This window comes from Equus przewalskii, chromosome 19, assembly GCF_037783145.1.
Source record: "Equus przewalskii isolate Varuska chromosome 19, EquPr2, whole genome shotgun sequence".
NCBI lineage: Eukaryota > Metazoa > Chordata > Mammalia > Perissodactyla > Equidae > Equus > Equus przewalskii.
Genome location: NC_091849.1, coordinates 3,587,013 through 3,608,029, shown reverse-complemented (window position 1 = coordinate 3,608,029; position 21,017 = coordinate 3,587,013). Strand labels below are relative to the sequence as shown.

General features: G+C 40.9%; 1 protein-coding gene across 4 annotated transcripts in view; it reads left to right on the top strand.

Annotated features, from left to right (window-relative positions):
• Window positions 1-17,313, top strand: part of SERPINB1 (serpin family B member 1) — a 38,388-nt gene extending 21,075 nt beyond the window's left edge. For 2 of the 4 annotated variants that reach the window (XM_070583969.1, XM_008515741.2), the window contains 6 exons: window positions 10,343-10,518; window positions 12,321-12,458; window positions 12,994-13,111; window positions 14,031-14,173; window positions 14,259-14,426; window positions 15,948-17,313. In XM_070583969.1, coding sequence (XP_070440070.1) covers window positions 10,343-10,518; window positions 12,321-12,458; window positions 12,994-13,111; window positions 14,031-14,173; window positions 14,259-14,426; window positions 15,948-16,352 — 1,148 coding nt within the window. In that variant the 3' untranslated portion in view covers window positions 16,353-17,313. Of the gene's footprint in view, window positions 1-8,795; window positions 9,134-9,494; window positions 9,637-10,342; window positions 10,519-12,320; window positions 12,459-12,993; window positions 13,112-14,030; window positions 14,174-14,258; window positions 14,427-15,947 lie in introns of those variants that run through there. The other 2 variants (XM_070583971.1, XM_070583970.1) reach the window with 2 other exon arrangements.
• Window positions 17,314-21,017: the final 3,704 nt, after the last annotated feature.

Genomic DNA, 21,017 nt, shown 5'->3' with positions numbered 1-21,017 from the left:
ATAATTTTTCTCTTTAAAGTCACCCTCAATTTCACTAGACATAGCCAAATTAAGACTAACTGGTTTGTAAAATAAGTCTAGTTTTAATAAATTTGGCATAATTATTTACATAAGTACAGGAAGAATAGTAATTGATTATATAGGCATTTTAAAATCTGCTTTGCTGAAACCTTATAAGGAATCTCAAGTTTAACTTTAAAGGCCTCTCAAAAAAAGCCAAGCAAAGGACCTGTCATCAGATTCCACCTGCAGTACCTACAGATTTGGGTGAGTCCCTCTCTTCATGAGGTTCCCCAAAATATTGAGGTTCCTTGTGTCTATCAGAGGGAACGACATTCTTTGCTAAACCTTACCAGGTCATTGAACCCATAAGCAAGGTACCAGGCCAATATTTCCAAGTGGCTTTATTCCAGAATGTCAACCTTCGTTCTTCAAAAGCTGTCTTGTTATATTCAAGCTCGTGTGTTTTTTCAAATATGATGTTCCAGTCAAAGCCTTGGTAACATAACCAATGTTTTTAATTGCATCCTCTTATAAGAAGAACGAATTCTTATTGGACTTATGCAAACAACCATATTGTCATGAGAATAAGAATATTTACTCATCAGGAGTTTTTATGTTTTGGAAGACTCAGGGAGAAAAAGATGAACGTTTCAATTTTGTTTACATTTGCTATAAATCATAGTTCCTTAAGAGAATAGAGAAAACAGTTTTCTTAAAACTGGAAAAAAACCAAAAATCAGCAATCAAAAAGCCATAAAAATTATAATCATCCCTACTGGTTTATTTAGTCCTGTATAATTGGTTCTTGATCTTAATCGTGTTATCAGTTTGTGCGGTCATCAGTTTTCCTGTTAGAGTCCTGTAATTTTTACCCACTTTAGTTTATAATCTCAAAGTTTATTGGAAACCTGCATTCTAGACTGTCAGAGTCTTTTTTATGAATTTCTCTGAATATGAAACATATTCGTAAAAACATCACAGTAAAACAGCAACTGTCTGTAAATAACAAAGCATTTTAAAATGGTAATTGACAAAGGCATTTGACCATCTCTGTGATATATAACATTTTGAGATAATAACCAGAATTATGGTTGACAATCAGAACAGATCAGATAATTTTAAAAATATTTATATTAATAACACTCATTTACATAATACCATTTAAGAAAGTTTATCATTATTTATTTGACAATGCCTCTCATGTAATTTAACATACAAAATAAGCCTTATTAGTTTAGCATTTTTCTTATAGAAAGAGAGCAAATTTTTCTGAGAAGTCCCAGGGTTCCTCTGAAAATCTCTAGAGAAACTCTCTCTCTTCTTCCAGGTCAAAAGAAAGCTTTTATTCAGGACTTGAACATTTGTGTGTGGGGGGAAGCTTGTCAAAAATATTAAAAGCTTTAAAACATTTGTTCAGATAGGAAACAAATCTCACTGCGAAACCATGTTCAGGTATCTATTTGAAGTGACAACAGAAACAGTCAGGGGGAAACAGAGTTAAAATAGTCCATAAAACCTTTTTATAATCTTTTTATCAAGAGTAGATTAAAAGTTTAGGAAAATTATCCTTTTAAGAAAAAGGAGACTAAGTTTTAGTTTTGTACCAGTTTACTTTTGACATATAAATTTATTTACTTAATTGGATTTACTTTAATCTTAGCCAACTTGACCATACATAAATCTCTTTAGGGCTTTACTTTTACAAACCTTTGGTTACTCTTTTACATTCCGAATTTGTCCCAGTACTTTAGGACAAATTTATGTTTCTCAACTCAAGAAACAAAAATATTTCTATTCTTTATACCTTTTTACTGAAAACATATATTTTACTTTCTTTGTATACAGACTTTTTAGAAACATGTGTTTTTGTGGGGGGGGCCAGCTCCATGGCCGAGTGGTTAAGTTCGCGCGCTCCGCTGCGGCGGCCCAGGGTTTGGATCCTGGGCATGGACATGGCACCACTCGTCAGGCCACGTTGAGGCGGCGTCCCACATCCCACAACTAGAAGGACCTGCAACTAGGATATACAACTATGTACGGGGGGTTTGGGGAGATAAAGCAGAAAAAAAAAGAAGAAGAAGATTGGCAACAGTTGTTAAAAAAAACTTTAAAAAATATGTGTTTTTTCATAGAAAATTCTTTAGCATACATAAAACATGTTTCTCAATAAACCTAAGCATTTTTTAGTTTCTTTGATATAAGAAAACAAAGGCAGACAAATATATGCTTAGTAGTTAACCTTTAATATTTTATCTTATGTGGAAATGACCTAGATATCCAATAAACTGTTATTATTTAACTTAACTTAGTAAAGCTATAAAGTTTAAGTCTCTAAAAAGGCTTTGGAAGCTGTTTTTTAAGTATGCAGACTATAAAACATAATAATTGTACTTAAAACTCTTACTCGGTTTTAACAATTACTCTTAAAAACTTCATGTGACATTATAGCAGTTAACTATCATCTTTAGTTGTTTTAAGTACATACATCATAATACGTATAATTATTGTTAAAAAGTTTCTCCAAAAACTTTTATTTTTTTATATTTATTTAGTTTACCTATTCTTAATAATTATATTCAGATCGTCTACAAAAACCTCATGAAACATTAAACAAAATTAGCTATTATACTGAGTTATTAGTTTTGCCAATAAATTTTGTAACAGACATGACATGAGCTCACTTGACCAGTGAACCCAGGCTGTATGTCTGCATCATAGCCAATGCTGAAAACTCTGAGGACATGACTATTTTAAATCAAACCAGTAAACTTAAACAGGCTTTCATTCATCAAAGATTATTTTATATCATGTTAAATAACTTTGTCTCTTAGAAGTTTTGACATATTAATCAAAGACTACATTTTATTATGAGAGATTTTGAATCTTCTCTTTTCTGACATAGACGTTTCTCAGAATGGTCATTATAATTTTAAGTCATCTCAAATGCCTACTTATTTTCACTTGTTCAATTTTAGATCAGGAATTTTGGGGGAGTTGAAGCAAAGCTCAGCCTGCAGGAAGCTCAGCAAGAGAGTAGACAAAAGCAGCAGATTTGGGTTCGGCTGCTGGCATGTTTAATTATTTAATTATTTTCTCTTAAAGAGGCAGTAAAGTATTTCTGATTTTATTTAGAAGCCTCAAAAGATTAAAACAGGCTTTCTGTTGTTGCAGCTGGCTTTTCCAATTGCATACATCAGTCTGGGTGAACTGAAATTGGCCTGTTTAAGTATATCAATTTTTACAAAACTTTATCTTAGTTTTACTAATCCATACTTTTAATTATAACTTACATTAGAATTCCATTAACAAGTTTTGGTATTACAACATTGTGTAGGGGAAGCATTCCCAGTTAGACATAACACTTATTCCTAAAGAAACATTCAGGCAAAGTTGACATAACCTCTTCATATAATATTAGCTTAAACACTTTAATCTTTATAGTCTCATTAATTGTAGTAGCCTAACTGTTGCCTCAAACAATTGCTGGTCAGGTTTCTCACTCTGATTTTTATCTCCTGACCTTTTAAATTTTTCAAACTCGGATGAATAGAACAGGTTTGTCTGATGTCTTTTAATGTTGGGGGGCTAGTAGGGGGGTCCCTTTAGCCCGTCCAACCTTAGGCAGTGTTTTAGTAAAACCTTTGTTTTAACTTTATTCATGTCTGTTCCATTTATCCCATTTTCCTTTTAATAACTAGCTAAAGATTTCCATCCTGTTGGGATGAGTCCTGTGACTCTTCCCTTTCTGATTTCTCCTTGTTACCTTAATGTTTTCATTAGCATCTGTAAGCTAAAATGTTTCTCAACTTAAGGATCCATTGTGTGGCCATTTTTTTCTCCAGAGTCTAAAGAATATTGTGGCCATGTGGTGTTACAAAAGAAAATCATCCCTCTTCAGACATTGGCTTATAGCTGTAGGTTGACCATCAACCAAAGATTTTCCCCAAGGGGCTCTTAGGTGGAATAGATGTGGTACCTCCCAAGTTAACACTTTTAAAAGGAAAGACAAATAGACAAACAACAACAAATACCAAACAAGTGTGCTTTCCCAAAAACCCTTGGCCACAAATGAAGCCAAAACAAAGACCAAAACCAAAACCCAGAGTGCTTCCAGTCCCAGCTTAGTCTGTGTCCTACACCCAGGGGGCACCCAACAAATGAAGATTCGCTACACAGATCTTCCCAAATGAGCAAGGACAAGGGACCTCAGTGGGCACTCCGGGGGACTTAGCAAAATCTGGCTGAGCTGTAGTGACTTCAAAACAAAATGGAGGCCAGAGGGCTGCTGGGTACCATTATTTCTGGCTGGTCCTGTTGGAAAAGGTTAACACAAAGACAAAAACAAAACCTACCAGCTACTTACAAGAGACGTCTTCCTAAGTCCTAAACCTAGTTTCTTCTGCCACCAAAGCAAAAGGGCCATGGGCCAATGACATCTGGTTAGCAGCCAGTGGCTTGGGGCTGCCCCTGAGACAAGGGGCTCAGGCAGCTGGAGGACAACTTCCAAGAGAGGCCTTTAGCCAGAGGCTGGTGTGCCACAGGCGAGACGTCCACCTGGGACACCATCCCATCTGGGTCGCCAAATTGATACTGAACCTGAAGTGAGTTTGCTCACCCGTTGTGCAGCAAGCCAAGCTCTGACACCAGGGGTAGTGGAAGAAAGTAGGAATTTTATTATTGCACAGCGCTGACCAAGGAGAAAGGGCAGCTAATGCTGAAATCGCAAACTCCCTGAAAAGCTAAAACGAAGGATTTTTATTTGGGGTTTTAGGTCGGGGAGGGGGAGCATATGGCCTTGCTGGTCGGAGCTTTCCCACCAGCCTGTCTTTGGCCTTGAGACACTTGCAGAGAAGAGGGAGCCCGTGACCTTGCTGGTCAGCAACTTTCCCTCCAGCCTGCATCTCTTTGTGGGGAGGAGATAATGAATCCAGGTGCTTGTCCTTGGTGGTCTCTGTCTCCATGGAGGATAGTGGATTCTGGAGCCAGGAAGCCAGAGAGTAAGCAGGGAAAGAGTATTTTGGCTTTAACTCCATGTATGCTTGGTTCAATGTAGGGAAACTGATACCAGGGTCGGTATCAAACATGCTTATTAAATCTAAATATAGAGTTGAATAAAATGATTAGTGCACTTATCCTAATGGCTGTATATAGAACAATCTCCCTAATGGATTTAGGATATATCTTTTCTTCTGGAACACAGGGAGTATTTACAAAAATTGACCATATTCTGGGCCCTTAAGAAAGTCTCAAAACATTTCCGAAGCCTGAAATAATATAGAGATCCTATTCTCTAAACCACAATACAATTAACCTAGAGGTCAATAACATAAAGACAATTAGTTCTCAAACACCTGTTGCTGCTGCTTTGAGACTGTCTCCTTACCGTGCGTTTTACAGATCTAGCTGTGGATCTTTGGAAAACGTGTCCTCTATCTTCTTCATTCCACACCTTGAAGCAGCAAGAGAGCTGAAGGGAAAGTCTGCCCACCTGGATTCGGGATTTGTGGGGGAGCAGGAAGGACACAGGGCTCACTAGCTTATCTGGGTCCCTCAGGCACAAGCCAGTGACCAAAATTTGGGGAGTGGACATGCTGGATGACAGTAGGGGCCCCAACCAACTTCAAGCTGATTAATCCTGTTGCGAGAGTGGCAAAGAGGGGAGATAGGAAATAAAAGAATTGCTAACATTTAACACTTTCTGTTGCTACTTTTTAATCATTTTTGATAAAGTATAACATACATGCAGAGAAGTAAATAAATTATGTGTATAACTCAATGCATTATCACAAAATTAATACACTGTGTAACTGTCCATGTCAAGAAATGGCATGCTACCAGCACAGGAACCCCTCACCCATGCCATTCCCACTCACAACCCTTGTGTTAAAAAAAAATGATTTGGGGGCATGCCTGGTGGCATAGTGGTTAAGTTTGCACACTCCGCTTTGGTGGCTCAGGGTTTGCCAGTTTGGATGTGGACCTAGTACCTCTCGTCAAGCCATGCTGTGGTGGCATCCCACATAAAATAGAGGCAGACTGGCAACAGATGTTAGCTCAGGGCCAATCTTCCTCTAACAAAAAGAGAAAGATTGGCAACAGATGTTAGCTCAGGGCCAATCTTCCTCTCTCTCTCTCTCACACACACACACACACACACACACAAAATGATTTGTTCTAGTCAGGTATGGTAAAACAGCTGACATGGAAATAACTGTCACGAAGGAAGAAGTTTATACTCACAGACCCCTAGACATAGGAGGTGTATGACACCACACCATGTGGGACCTGGGAGGCACCCAGGCCAGACAGGAGGCAGAAGGGCAGAGGGCAGAGCATGGCCCAGAGCCTTTAGTGGGGTTCTTGCAGGAAGAAATGGGCGAGGCAGGGTAGGTACACAATGTGAGCTTAGGATTGGATGGTTTAAATAATTTCGGTGGGCTCTGGGCTATATAGGTGGTCTCTAGCTGTCTAGTACCTGGTGCTGGGGTGATCCCGGGCAGGGGGAATGTTGGCTTGGGGTGTGAGACTTTGATAAAGAAGGTAGTTGAGGTGTGGTCACTGAATTCGTAGGTTTGTATATCAAGCAGGAGAGTCATTTGCTATCTCTAGGAATTAGCTGGTCCTGGGAGGGGCAGTCTCTCCACAATCAAGACCTCAGGTGCCAGAGCATCAAGAATACAGAAAATAAGAAAATATAGCCAACACAATTTCCTTTCCTCCCCAAAGAGAACCTCTCTCCCGACTTCAAGCGGCATGGATTAGTTCCGCCTGGTTCTGAACGTTCTGTAATCAGAAGGATACAGCTTCTACTCTTTTGCGTCTACATTCTTTCATTCAACAGCATGTTTGTGAGATCCAGCCATGTTGTTGTGTATTGCTGTAGCTTGTTCATTTCTCTTGTCATATATTAATCTATCGTATTAATTTATCTGTTCTTCTGTTGATGGGCATTTAGGTGGTTTCCACTTTGGATCTAACACAAGTAATGTTGTTATGAACATTCTGGTAGATATTTCCAAGTGCACACACCAACAGACATTTCTGTTGGGTAATTCCCTGGGCGTGGAGTTGCTCAATCATAATTGGGGTACGCACGTGTTTGAGTTTAGTCAATACACCAAACACTGTACAAACTGCCATCATGAGTGTGTGGCCTCCGACGCAGCTGCTCACACTTTAAAGCCACAGGTAGAACATTCCAGTGTTATTCAACAGAATAGTTAATTTGCCTCGACCTTAGACAGTACATGGATTGCTCGATGATCGATGTATAAAGGTCAATTTTGTTTGAACCTTCTACAGTATATGCATTGATTTAGGAAATGGTTTCATTTTATATCGTAGCTAGATTACTAATTCCAGATGAGCATAAAGGCAAAATGTCAGGAGAAAAACAAATTTGGAACACTTTTTTCTTTGCTTTATGTGTCTCAGACTTTAACAACTCCTCAGTCAAGCCACTCACTCTTGACTTTCTCACACTGATGTCTTAGGAGCTCATGAGTGGTTCTCTGGTTCTATGAGGAATGGTGGAGCTGTTACCAGATTTGATCAAACCACTTCAACTTAACTATGACGGGCTCTCAACAAATCTCTGCTTCTTTGCTGTAAAACTGTGGAGCATTCTGCAATCTCTTGCTGTTTTTTTTTTAAAACTATGGAGAGTATTTTGGGTACTCATTATTATGATCTTCTTTGCCTCTTTTCATTATAAACAAGTTCTCAAAGTAAAAAAAAAAACTACAAACCCCTTCACACTAATATGGATAATATTAGTATTATCTATACTAATAAAACAACAGAATTTTTCCTTTGTCCATTTTTCATGTTGAGATTTGCAAGAAAGCAGGGGAGAAGTATTATGAGTGCAGAATTATTTCATACCCTCCAGCACTATACATTTTGGTGAAATTACATTCCTAGGCATTTAAAGGGGGAACCAAACAAATGAAAAATCCCACAGAAATAGTTATTGCCCTTACTATTGCATCATAGTCATTCTGTTTTAGTATTCAGTACAGGGAAGAAAACTGGTGAGTCTAAATTTTAGCACTGCTGTTGTCAGTGCCTTTGAATGGATTCTGACCCTGTGGACAGCAGAGCGGAGCCCTGCCTGGTCTTTCTGAGCCATCCTCTTGCCTTCTGGTGCTCTATCAGAAGAGGCTCCACTGCTGCTCACAGAGTTTTCATGGCCAGTTTTTTCAGAAGTGGGTGGCCAGGTCCTTCTTCCTAGTCTGTCTTAATCTGGAAGCTCCACTGAAACCTGTCCATCATGTGGGACCCTGCTGGTATTTGAAATCCCGGTGGCACAGCTTTCAGCATCACAGTGACACACAGCTGCCGAGGTGTGACAACCGACTGATGACTGACGGGTGCTGTGTTTTCCTGACCAGGAAATGAACCCAGGCTGTGGTGGTGGGAGTGGGAAATCTTAACCAATAGACCATCAGGGCTAGCTAAATCTTATTTATTTTACTAAATTTTAGTATAATGGATAAGAAATTCTTTATTCACACAGATGTGAGTTATCATGGTGTGTGGTATGTGAGTTGACCCAGCCTGGTGTGCTCATCACCTGTGAGGGGAGTATTGGGGCTGAATTCACTTTGGGACCTAAGAGGAGGTCGTTTGGAACAGATTCTGTTTTATCTTACCCTGAGGCCTCTCCTTTCCCCTATGTAAGAGGTCTCAAATTTGCTTTCCCCCACCAAAATAATAATAACAACAACAATAACCCCAGAGTTTGGAGTATATATATATATATACAGGTAGGATTCAAAAGGGGCTAGTTAGCCCTCTAAGAGGCAACACAGTACGTTCGTCATCTCAGTCATTCACGTCTCGGTAAGACACAGCCCAGCAGGTCCCAGCCAGAGACCCGAGTTTGCCTGGAACTCGGAAGGGTGCTGATACCCTGAGGAGGGCCCTGCGTGCAGCCGAGGCTCACCCAGTTCTACCTGGCTGAGCCCGGAAGCCCAGACTCCCAGGAAGTCACCTCGGGGAAGGGCCAGCGCCTGCCCGCCGCCCGGGGCCCGCCTGGCGACACGCCCCTTCCGCAGCTATAAGCGCCTGGGCCGGCGCTCCATCCCTGACCTCGCGCCCCGCCGCCGGGACCGTCAGCCGCGCGCCGGTAAGGCTGGGCCGGGGCGCCATGGACGCCGGGGCGGGCGGGACAGGCCAGCCGGGGCTCCGATCCGCGAGCGCCCCGGTCCAGCGCCGCCCCGGGGGGTTGGTGGCGGGGAGGTCACCGCAGCCCCGCCCGTCCGCCGGGACTGCTCCCTGCGGCCCCCCTGCGCCCAGGCACCACTCCCGCCGTCCGCCCCGCCCCTGGGGACCCCGGGTCTCCCGCCCCGCGTCGGGGTGCACGGCCAGGCCGGCCTGCGAGGACGGAGGTCGGGGCGTGGCGGCTGCACTGCAGAACCGAAGCACGAGATCAAAACGTTGTTCTTTGTCGCTCAACTCCCCTCCTGAGCAGTTTGTGCCTCTTCCAGGCAGCCCCGGGCAGAGCCCGCTTCTCCTTTCCGCGGCTGGAAGGGAAAGGAGGCCGACGCCACCCTGGAGATTCTTTATCAACGACAGTAATTCATTATTTACAGGCTAGGCCTCCGGCACAACTATTCTTCTTCCTTGCCTGTAGGTGGGGAAACTGAGGCTCTGAGAGTAGAAGTCAGGATGGGTCAGTGGGTGGCTGAGCTGAGAGTGGGAGTGACAGCGAGGATACTTGTCACCCTCTCCGTCGGTGGGTTGCCCCACCTGACCCCCGGACCTGTGCTGGGTTTTCGAGCTCTCGCAGCCCACACCAGCTATGAGATTTGAGCCGCTCAGCCTCTCTGAACATTAGCGGCTGCATCTCGGTGATGAGGATGATTACATCTACTTTGCTGTGATGTATCGCAGGCAGCTGTGGTTTTCCAATAGAAACTTTCTTATTTCAGGTAAATGTGAGCAATGGCTTCACTGCCCAAATGAATCAGAGACTTGAACCACAGGGTCAGAAATGTGTCTGCTCCCAAACGTAGTAGGAAAGGCCCAGTGCTGGCTGCTGTGCCAAGGTGGGCTGGCCCGGCCCTCCTCAGACTCCCTTGTCTGCAAGGTCAGAGCCCTTCAGGATACCCTGGGTCCTGATCCTATGTCCCTGCTGCATCCTTGGTCAGTCGTCCCTTGTGCACATGGAGAAGCGTTCTTATTTTCCTGAAAAAGAAAAGAGAGAGAGAGAGGAAGTACGAGTTCTGGGCGTTTCAGAGTGGCTGGCACAATTTGAGGAAGAGGTGGGGAAACGTAGTTGCTTAATTTGCTGGTGTGGGCAGTGGGCAGCTCGGGCCTCCGTTCTGTGTTGCAGCCTTCGCCATGGAGCAGCTGAGCACAGCCAACACCCACTTTGCGGTGGACTTGTTCCGCGCTTTGAATGAGAGCGATCCTACTGGAAACATCTTCATCTCTCCCTTAAGCATTTCCTCAGCGCTGGCCATGATCTTTCTGGGGACCAGAGGCAACACAGCGGCACAGGTGTCCAAGGTCAGCAGAAACAGTCTGCTCTCCCTGCTGTCTCCCCACTGTCGTAAAGTCTGCACTAAAAAGTGGTGCCTTTGAGCTCTTAAGATGGTGTTTTTAAAACTGCATTTCTGTGTTCAGCAACTATCCATTATGAGATCAGACTTTCAGAAAAAGCCCCAAGAACAATCCATTTGTACGCAGGCTTCCATTGACCATCAAGTCATTACTAAGCACCTGCCGGAGCCCAGGCACTGGTTTTGTTTGGTTGAGGATACAGCAATGAAGATGGCTGACGAAACCCAGCAGTGTGCCACTTCTAGTCCAGGGGGCGAATCATGGGCTTTCCTGTAAGCCACAGCACCTCTTCCTGGACTAGGATTTTCCAGTTTCTGCTTTGCATGTGGTGACCTGCTACTCATAAATAATACCTGTTATGTAACGTTACTTTTAAGCATAATGACACAAAGGAAACGCATCACACTGGAGAAGCTGGTGGCCTCGCCTTTTAGAGGGGACAAGGCGACAGTGTGATTCCGTATTCCTGCGGCCTAACCCTGTGCCTGGCACCAGGCGTGGCTCTGTGGGCTGTGACATGGCATGCTGTGTGAGCAGGGGGCCCTGCAGGGAGAGAAGAGTGAGGCACAGCGGCTGCAGGGGTAGGACTGAGCCCTTCGTGATGGGCAGGTCCTTCTTAACAGCAGGGGAAGAAGCGATGATGCCCAGCCTTCCTCCTGTCCTCAGTGGGTGTGGAGGGCACTTCTCTGATAGATATTGGTTAATTCTGAGAGGGGGCTCTGGCTTTCTTTGGCATCCAGGGGAAAGAAGTGCCAGCAGTGAAGGTCTTTCCAACATAGCCGTCATAGACCACACACACTGCCCCTGGAGCTAGGGAAGATCCAGCTCTGGTTCAAGTTTATGAACCTATCCCAGCTGCAAAGCTTCTATTACTGTCATTTATGGAAAACCACTGTCTTCATCACTGCACATGCCAAAGCATTTTAAAGTTTTTAGAAATCCACCTTTTTTTTTTTTTACTCCTAGTACTAATTGTCAACTGCTGCTTGTAGGATAATATCAGCTTCTCTTTTGAGGCTTTCCAGGGACTTTTTGACCTCAGCAAAGAATAGTTTTAAGGTTCCCCCCGCCCAATTCCCATTAAAGCAGATCGATTGCAGCAATTATGCAAACACTCCATATCTTGGGGAGTAATTGGACTTTGTACACTGTGCAGGTTTGTGTCTTAAAGGCAAGGAACCAGCCCAGGCCTCATAAGACCATGCAGGGACTCTTGGTTTGTAACTGATACATGGGGAACTAAAACTTTTGCCGGATCTTAAGTTTAAAGAAGTTGTTTTTAAATAAGTGAATACCTGATGCTAATAGTCTAATTTAAAAGAAGCCTCAATCGGTAATTCCTGCATAGGTGATGATTCTTATTTTTACTGTTTATTTCTGAGAACTTTCAGTAAAATTATATTTGAGACAGAATATATATGTGAACATACCGTTTACGATTTTCCTTGGGATAAAAGCAGACTTGTATAAATATTTAGTTTATTACCACTCATATTTGTGGAACTATAATTATAACAAAAAGTGATATAAAAACAGTTTCTAACGTTGCAATTATTGTTTCACAAAGCCATAAATTTTGGATTATCTATCATTTTTTCTCCAGTGAAAATTAATAAAGCATTGGGTTGAGGATCTTCAATAATTAGTAATAAAAACACATTAATTTAATTCAATGGAAGCCAGTGCCAAAGAATCACTTTATAATTTCAAAATAAACGGTTATAAAAAGGATATTTTCTTTATTTTAGGCACTTTATTTTGATACTGTTGAGGATATTCATTCAAGATTTCAGAGTCTGAATGCTGATATCAACAAACCTGGAGCTCCCTATATTCTGAAACTCGCTAATAGATTATATGGAGAGAAAACCTATAATTTCCTCGCTGTAAGTCCTTTTCTCTTTGTGTTCTAAAAGTCACTGGACAGTGCAGATTTTTTTCAGCCCAATCAACTCACCGAAGTCAGTTTTAGTTTTTGTAAGCGTTCAGAAAAATGATACAGAATGAAAACATATGCAGATAGCGTTCCCATTAATTGGTGTGGTTTCATTTTATAGTCTTCACAGTGAACAGACTGACCTGGCTGTTTTACTAAAGTAACAGTGACTTGCATAATTCACTTCCAAGTACAGTCGAGTACAGTATTTGCTTATTTATGAAAATATTAGTCAAATGTTAGAAAAGAATTGGTAAATATTTTATAACACCGAAACTACTGAACTATATGGTTAAAAATGACTAAGATGGTAAATTTAATGTTATGTGTTTTTAACCATAATAAAAAAGTATATAAGGGTTAGAATTTTTTTGTTACAGTGAAATTTATGCCTTTAGGACAATTTATGTTGCTTTTAAGGATTTTAGAAAATCATTTTTGTATGTAGTAGGAGTTATTCATGACATTTCCTTTTTTAAAAATAGGATTTCTTAGCTTCAACTCAGAAAATGTATGGTGCTGAATTGGCCAGTGTGGATTTTCAGCAAGCCCCTGAAGATGCAAGAAAGGAGATAAATGAATGGGTCAAAGGACAGACAGAGGGTGAGACGCTGGGCAGAATGTCATCACTGCACACTGGTTGCTCTGTGGCTCCTCCCACCTCCCCCGCCTGCATCTGACTCCCTCCTCGTTTTCCTCTCTCCTCACCCTGGTCCTGGGGATGAACTCTGCACTGCCCAGTGTCGGACAGCTTTCAGATGGACAAATTCCTCAAAGTGGAAACTTAAACACGATCGAACTGAGGCAGCTAAATATTTTTCCCCCATAAATTCCCAAAGTAACATTTTTAATGAAAACTAACATTAAATATAGAATAAAAGGAATAAAAATTTTGAGGAAAGTCCAGCTGGCCCAAATTATTTAGTACACGTATGAAAGGAATATCCTAATACTTGTGAATCAGTGTTCACAAATGGCTCTGGTCATAAAATGACCAGCATCCTGTCTAAGAACTCAGGGATGGTAGGCGGGACTGACTCTCTGACCTGGTCCTGGAGTGAGTCGGGGCCCCTACAGAACACCTGTCTTCCGTAGGATGAATTGTCCATGGCCATGCTGTGGGCACGGGCAGAGTCTGTGTTTCAGTGGAGTAACTCTCTTTCCTTTTGGATGTTTGTTAACGTCTTTTTTGTGAAAGTAGGCTTCCACTTGCAGGATTTGAAGAAGTTGTTTACTTTTTAGTGACTAAAAACATTTTCATGAAGGAGTATCTTTTTTTCCTGAAAAAGAATGGCCATTCACAAAATAAGGCTCATTGTTTATCACACTCTTCAGAAAAGGAGAATTTTGTTGTTTTTAGCCCTTTAGTTGGTTTATTTAAAGTAGCTGGTAGGGCTTTCCTAACTTAGTACCATGTTAAAGGAAAATTAAATAGAATTGCATTTCAGTGCTAATCAAATATCAGTTTAAATTTGGAATTCTAATATGTGGATTTTTAAAACAGCTTACTTTATCTTTTTAGGGAAAATTCCGGAACTGTTGGTCAAGGGTATGGTTGATAACATGACTAAACTTGTGCTGGTGAATGCCATCTACTTCAAGGGAAACTGGCAGGAGAAATTCATGAAAGAGGCCACGAGAGACGCGCCATTCCGATTGAATAAGGTGAGGTGATGTAGCTGTCTAAACTTACTCATGGCTCTAGGACAATGCAGATAATCATGGGAGTGATTTTCTTTTAACTGTTCAGAAAGACACAAAAACAGTGAAAATGATGTATCAGAAGAAGAAATTTCCATACAACTACATCGAGGACCTCAAGTGCCGTGTGCTGGAGCTGCCTTACCAAGGCAAAGAGCTCAGCATGATCATCCTGCTGCCAGACGACATTGAGGATGAGTCCACGGGCCTGGAGAAGGTGAGGCCCCTCCCTTCATCTTCCTGTGTCCTTTCAGTGGGTCGATTCTGCCTTGTGTGTATGTTGAGTGGTAGGTGCTTGTTATGCGTTTACTGGTGTCACTTGACTTTCCTTTCCTGTTCTTTGTCGTTCCTTCATAAATTAGCCATTAACATTTACTACTCCAAAGCCCTAAGTTCACATTTTCAGCTCCTGTCAGTGCACAGTTGTGGTGGGAACATCTAAAGATCTGTACTAAATGCAACATTAGTCAATAGCAGCTCATGGAAATTCTCTTAAATGAACTTTAGAGGAAAGTGCAGTAAAATGAGGATTGTTTTATTAAAACAAATTTTTTAAAATTAAAAACTCACAACATTTTAGTATATAGTTTCATCATGTACTGTAAAGTCCTGTTGTTACACTGCTCATTCTTACCACAATTCATATAAATTGTGAATTAAATTTCCAGTAGCTGCATGATAGAAAAAGCCTCAGGTGACATGGTAAGCCTGTTTCCTAATACGGACTTTGTGTGAGGTTCTATCACATGTCATTTAAAGGCTATGGCATCTCCTGTTAGGGCTAGGACTAGGCAACACTGTGGAGACAGTTTTTGCTTCAGTGTCTCTAGCCTGCTGTGTGTTTTTTCTCTACCCCATCTGTAACCAAACTTGCTATCAGGAAGGGGTCTAATGTTAGCCGTTTGCATGTATGGAGTTTGTGATAAAATCAGTGTGGTCCTTCTTTCAGTTGCATTTCCATATTCATCTTGTCTCTGATTATAAAAAGAAAGTCTCTAGCCTCAGGAAAGGAATTATCAGTATCCAGAAAAAGTGGAGTGATGGTTCTGTTCTGGTCCAACAGTGGGAATGATAACAGCTGACATTTATATAGCGCTTACCATGTGCCAAGCACTTTATATATATCAACTCATTTAATGCTCACAGAAATGCTATAATAATGTATGTCATTACCCCCATTTTAGATGAGGAACTAAGTCCTTTTCTATTTTTACCTACAAGCTAAATTTATTAGAGATTACTTCAGCTCTGTGAGGTTCTCAGATAACCACAGTGATCACTGGGGTTCAGAATAAATAGAATAGAATAAATACAAGAAAGCTTTAAAATTTTCCCTTGCACCACTCAAACACTTAGGGTGATAACAGCCATCATAACCTATCACAGCAATCCAGTGTGGTAGAGGCTGATAAGTCCTGGATAGGTGGATGGATGGGTGAGTAGGCGAGTGTATGGGTGGGTGAGTGGGTGGATGGGTAGGTGTATGGATGGATAGTTGATGGACCAATGTCTGAAGTTCCTATACTTGGGCCCTTGATGGCTTGGAACATAGCTCTGTTCTGTTATCACCAATTGCCAGAAAGAAATGATATCCTCCAAATGGAATCTGTTTTGGTACAACACGTAAAGGAAACTAATTAGCAACTGATATTATGGGTCCATTCATTTAAATAACACTTTATTACTTTACTTATATAAAATTGCTTTCATCTCTTCTTTTTGCCCATTCTAACTCCAGATTGAGAAACAGTTGACTTTGGAAAAACTGCGTGAGTGGACCAAACCTGAGAATCTGTATCTCGCTGAAGTCAATGTCCACTTGCCCAGGTTCAAGCTGGAAGAGAGCTACGATCTCACCTCCCATCTAGCCCGCCTAGGTGTACAAGACCTCTTTAACAGGGGCAAAGCTGATCTGTCTGGCATGTCAGGGGCCAGAGATCTTTTCGTATCGAAAATTATCCACAAATCCTTTGTGGACCTGAATGAGGAGGGTACAGAGGCTGCGGCAGCCACAGCAGGCACGATCATGCTTGCCATGCTGATGCCAGAGGAAAATTTCAATGCCGACCATCCATTCATTTTCTTCATTCGGCACAATCCCTCAGCTAACATCCTGTTCTTAGGCAGATTTTCTTCCCCTTAGAGAAGGTGGAAGTACAAGGTGAAGCTTAGAGCTTTATTACCTGCTAGTATTATTACCATTACTTTTAATAGTGACAGTTTTCATATATCTTTACCAATAAAACTACTATCCAAAAACAAATCTTTAATTTCCTTTGTAAGTTCAGCTCTATTGGCTGTTGCACCCCTTAACTTTGGCGTGGGTAGCTATTTTCCTTTTTTATGTTGAAAAAATCTAGTTATTGCTTTTGGATGCATCAAGTTAAAAAATAAAAAGACTAAATCAAATTTATAGATTCTTGATAATGCAGTAAGCTATGAAACTACTATACTCTCCTGATAGTGGTGGGAAACATTATAGTACTGTAATTTATTTTACAGATAGACTTTTGGAAGCCATAATAGAGAGACGCTCTGATTGTTGAAGGAAGGCTTAAAAACAGATATTCAATTGAAATATAGTAAAGCACCCCAATTAAGGCCTGGGTTGTGCAGACAAACTCGTCTTGGCCGTTGTTTCTAACCCTTTGTTCCACAGGGTTAGTGTCCTAGGGCAGCACTCCAATTTCAAACTGTTAGCCACCTGGTGATACCCCGCCTTCTCTTTTTTGTTCTCCTTTATCCTACCTGACATGTATTTTGTGTAGGATCACATGGGGTCAGAAAGTAGGTGTTCTATCATAAAAGATACCAAGAAACGACAAAAAGGAAAATGCGGTAGGAGAGACTGTTAAGCAAAGGGGCACAAAGATCTCACTGTTACCCAGCTTCTTGCGTTTTCTGATGAAGGCTCTTGCCTTCCATTGTCTGGTAAGGTTGTTACACCAGTGCGATGGCTTTATGCAATGTTGTGGTGGGAGATGGGGGGGTTCTTTTATTAATATAAACCTTTGTCAAATGTTTGAATGGGGCTGAAAATGCTGCATTTTCTTGCTCCCACAAAGCTGGTATGCTGGTTAATAAAGTTTCCTAAGATTCTGCAAGCCAGACTCATGTGAGACTCTGTCTTCTTCTTTCTTTCTGATCTCAGACTACATGAGGGGGTTCTTGGCCTGACAATACTGACATCTATAACAGTAGTGAGTGAGACCATAGAATAAAAACAAAATGCTAGCAAATCTCCTGTCGGCAAGCTTTTCTTCCTTCCTTTTTTCTTAAAATATTTTCTAGTACTACCATATTCCAGGTTCTCTAAGCTATAGGAAAAATAAGGAAAGCAGTAGTCACTGCATTCTGTCACTGCATCTCTTCTCTTTGGGCTCCTCATCCTAACATCTACCCTGTGATTTAGAGTAAATTGTGCTAATTGAGTAGAAACTGCGTTGCAGGGCCCCAAGTGCCTGTGTTGAAATCCTTCCTTTTTTTTGAGGAAGATTAGTCCTGAGCTAACATCTACCACCAAACCTCCTCTTTTTGCTGAGGAAGATTGGCCCTGAGCTAACATCTGTGCCCATCTTTCTCTATTTTATAAGTGGGATGCCTGCCACAGCATGCCTTGATGAATGGTGCATAGGTCTGCGCCAGGATCTGAACCAGTGAACCCGGGGCTGCTGAAGCGGAGCATGCACAAACTTAACCACTAAGCCCCTGGGCCGGCCCCTCAAATCCTTCTGTTTACATGTGAGGGAACAGGCCCATAGACTGTAAGTAAATTGTCGAAGGTCAAAACAACTGGTTAATTCCAAGGCAGAGACTATAATCTAATTCATATTTTATATGGAGGACATCTAATTATTATGATGGTGAACTAGGTAACTCAAGCCTCTTAAGACAACTAAAAAAACCAATCATACAAAATAAGCATCAGCTCAAAGGCAAGGAAAGCTGACATGATCGTGAAGAATTAATGGACCAAGATCTGGGGGAAATTGATGAATGTGGAAATTAGGGCCACTTTTGCCCCAGTGGCATTTCCTAGTCTAAAACAGGTAAAAGAAGTGAAGTGGAGATTTTGACAATGTTCCAGGGTAGATAGACAGAGTTTGGGCCTCTTGCCTCTTAAGAGTGGGGACCCCATTACACTTCTTGTGTTTTTGTTTGGCACCCTAAGAGCTACACCCTGTAAGGATGAGTGAACCAGCTCGGAATGCGGTCCTGCTATAAGTCACTGCACAGCCCAGAAAATCCCAGTCCCTGGAATTGGATTACGTTCTTCCTGGTTTGCTACTATCTAGAGCCAACAAAAATCATCTCTGGGGGAAGATGACCCATAAACCTCAAATTATTTTTATAATCAGCTTTAAAATACAATATCTAGCATATAGTCAAAGATAACTGGATGGGTGAGATGCTGTGACAACATGAATTAAAACCAGCACAGAAAGCAGACAATAGAAACAGAAGAACAGGGGCTCCGAATACCGGAATCATCACACACAAATTGTAAAACAACATTGTTTCCTATGATCGAGATGACAAAAGACCATTTCAGCAGATGTCTGCAAGCTTAAACGAGACACTGCATCTTTGAATAAAAATTAAATAGAAATTCTAGAGCTCAAAAATACAATAATAAATGAAAATTTAAATAGATAAGATTTATCAGTAAATTAGAGATAGTAATAAAGAAAGTTGTGAATTGTCAGGTCAGAAGAAATTATCCATAATTTTTTCCAGAAAGACAAATATAATAAATAAAGCTCAGAAAGACAAAGGGATGAAAAATACAAAAGGAAGGATAAGAAATTCAAGGGAGTCAGTAAGAAGATGCTTAACAGGAAAAGAGAAGACAAGAGACAGTATGGGGCAGAGTAATATTTAAAGAGCTACCAATCAAAATGTGTATTCTAAAACTGATCAAAGACATTAATTCATAGATACTAGAAACCCTACCCAAACCCTAAGCAGGATACTACAAAGAAATCCATCTCTAGAGACACCCTGGTGAGACTGTAGAAGTCCAAAGACTAACAGATGATCATAAAAGAAATTAGATGAAAACAAAGAAAGAAAAAAGACAGAGTACCCTCAACGGAGCAGCAGTTAGAAGGACGATACATATGTCAACAGAAATTCTGAAAGCCGGAAGATCATAGACTGATTCTTTAAATATGCTGGGAAAAACAAAGCAAAAACCTGCCAACCTAGAATTATTCCACACTCAGGAAAAATACCCCTCAAGATATTTTCAGGAAAAGAAAAACTGTGAGAGTTCTTCAGCAGCAGACTTATAAAAAGATTCTAGAGGATATTCTTTCTGCAGAAGAAATGTCAGAGTTGTAAGAAAGAGTACAGAGCAAGGAAAAATTGTAAATATGGTAAATTTAAATAAATATTAGCCATATAGAACAATAGTAATAATGTCTACAGAATTTCAGATATATACAGAATTAAAGTAAATGATAGCATAGAAGTTGGGGAAGGAAATGAGAATAAAATTTCTGTCTTTTTTTTTTAAAGATTGGCACCTGAGCTAACAACTGTTGTCAATCTTCTTTTTTTCCCCCCTTTTTTTCCCGAAGGCCCCCCAGTACATAGTTGTACATTCCAGTTGTGAGTGCCTCTGATTGTGCTATATGGGAGGCTGCTTTAGCTTAGCTTGACAAGTGAGCGGTGCCATGTCCACACCCAGGATCCAAACCAGCGAAACCCCAGGCCCCCGAAGTGGAGCGCGTGAACTCAACCACTCAGCCATGGGGCCGGCCCCCCTGAAATCTTTACATTGTCTGGGAAGAGAATAAAAGTAGCATCACAGTTACATTAGACTTTGATAAGTCAAGGATTCATGTTGTACTGTCTAAGGTGAACGCGAGAAGAAGGGTAAAATGGTTACAACTTTCAACATAAACAAAAGAGGAAAAAGGAATAACAAAAAACACACACTCAATCCGAAAGGTGGAAAGAGAAAAAGATACATAGAACAGCCATGACAAATAGCAAGATGGTATGTCAAACTCCAAATATTTAAGTAATTACTTAAAATATAAATTGACTAAATATTCCAGCTAAAAGACAAGGATGGTTAGACTGGATTGAAAAAATTTCATGTGGTGTTTACAGGAAATATATCTAGAGCATAAAAATAGAGTTTGAAAGGAAAAGAATAGAAGAGATTTCATGCAAATACTAACCATAAAAGTAGATGTGGCTAGAAATATTAGGCAAAGTAGATTTTCCTATTTCAAAGATAAAGACAGACGCTTCATAATGAAAAATAGATTCAGCTCACTAGGAAAATATAACAATTCTAAATTTGCACATACCTGATAACAAGCCCTCAAAAACACTGTTGACTGACAATAAAGAAGATCTGGATAAATGGAGAGCTATTCCATGGTTATGATTCAGCGTTTTAAACATGTCAATTGATCTACAGGTCAATGCAATCCTAATAAAAAACCAAGCAGTTTTTTGTTTTGTTTTGTTTTTGGTAAAACATGACAAGTGGTTCTAGTATTTACACAACAAGAACATCCAAGACAATCTTGAAGAACAATCAGGTGAGAGGACGTATTTAATAGAATCAAGACTTATTCTAAAGTTGCGGAAATGAGTGGATTTTGGTACAAGGATGGTCAGAAATGGAAGAGAACAGAGAGCCAAGAAATCACAGCCCCACACAGTATGAACCCTGCTTGGTGATGGGTCACCATCACGCCAGTTTGCTCCAAACAGTCTGTTTATGCTTTTTGTCTTATTTCAGTTTTTAGCAATGCCCTCTTTTACTCTCAAAATTTAATTGATTTGG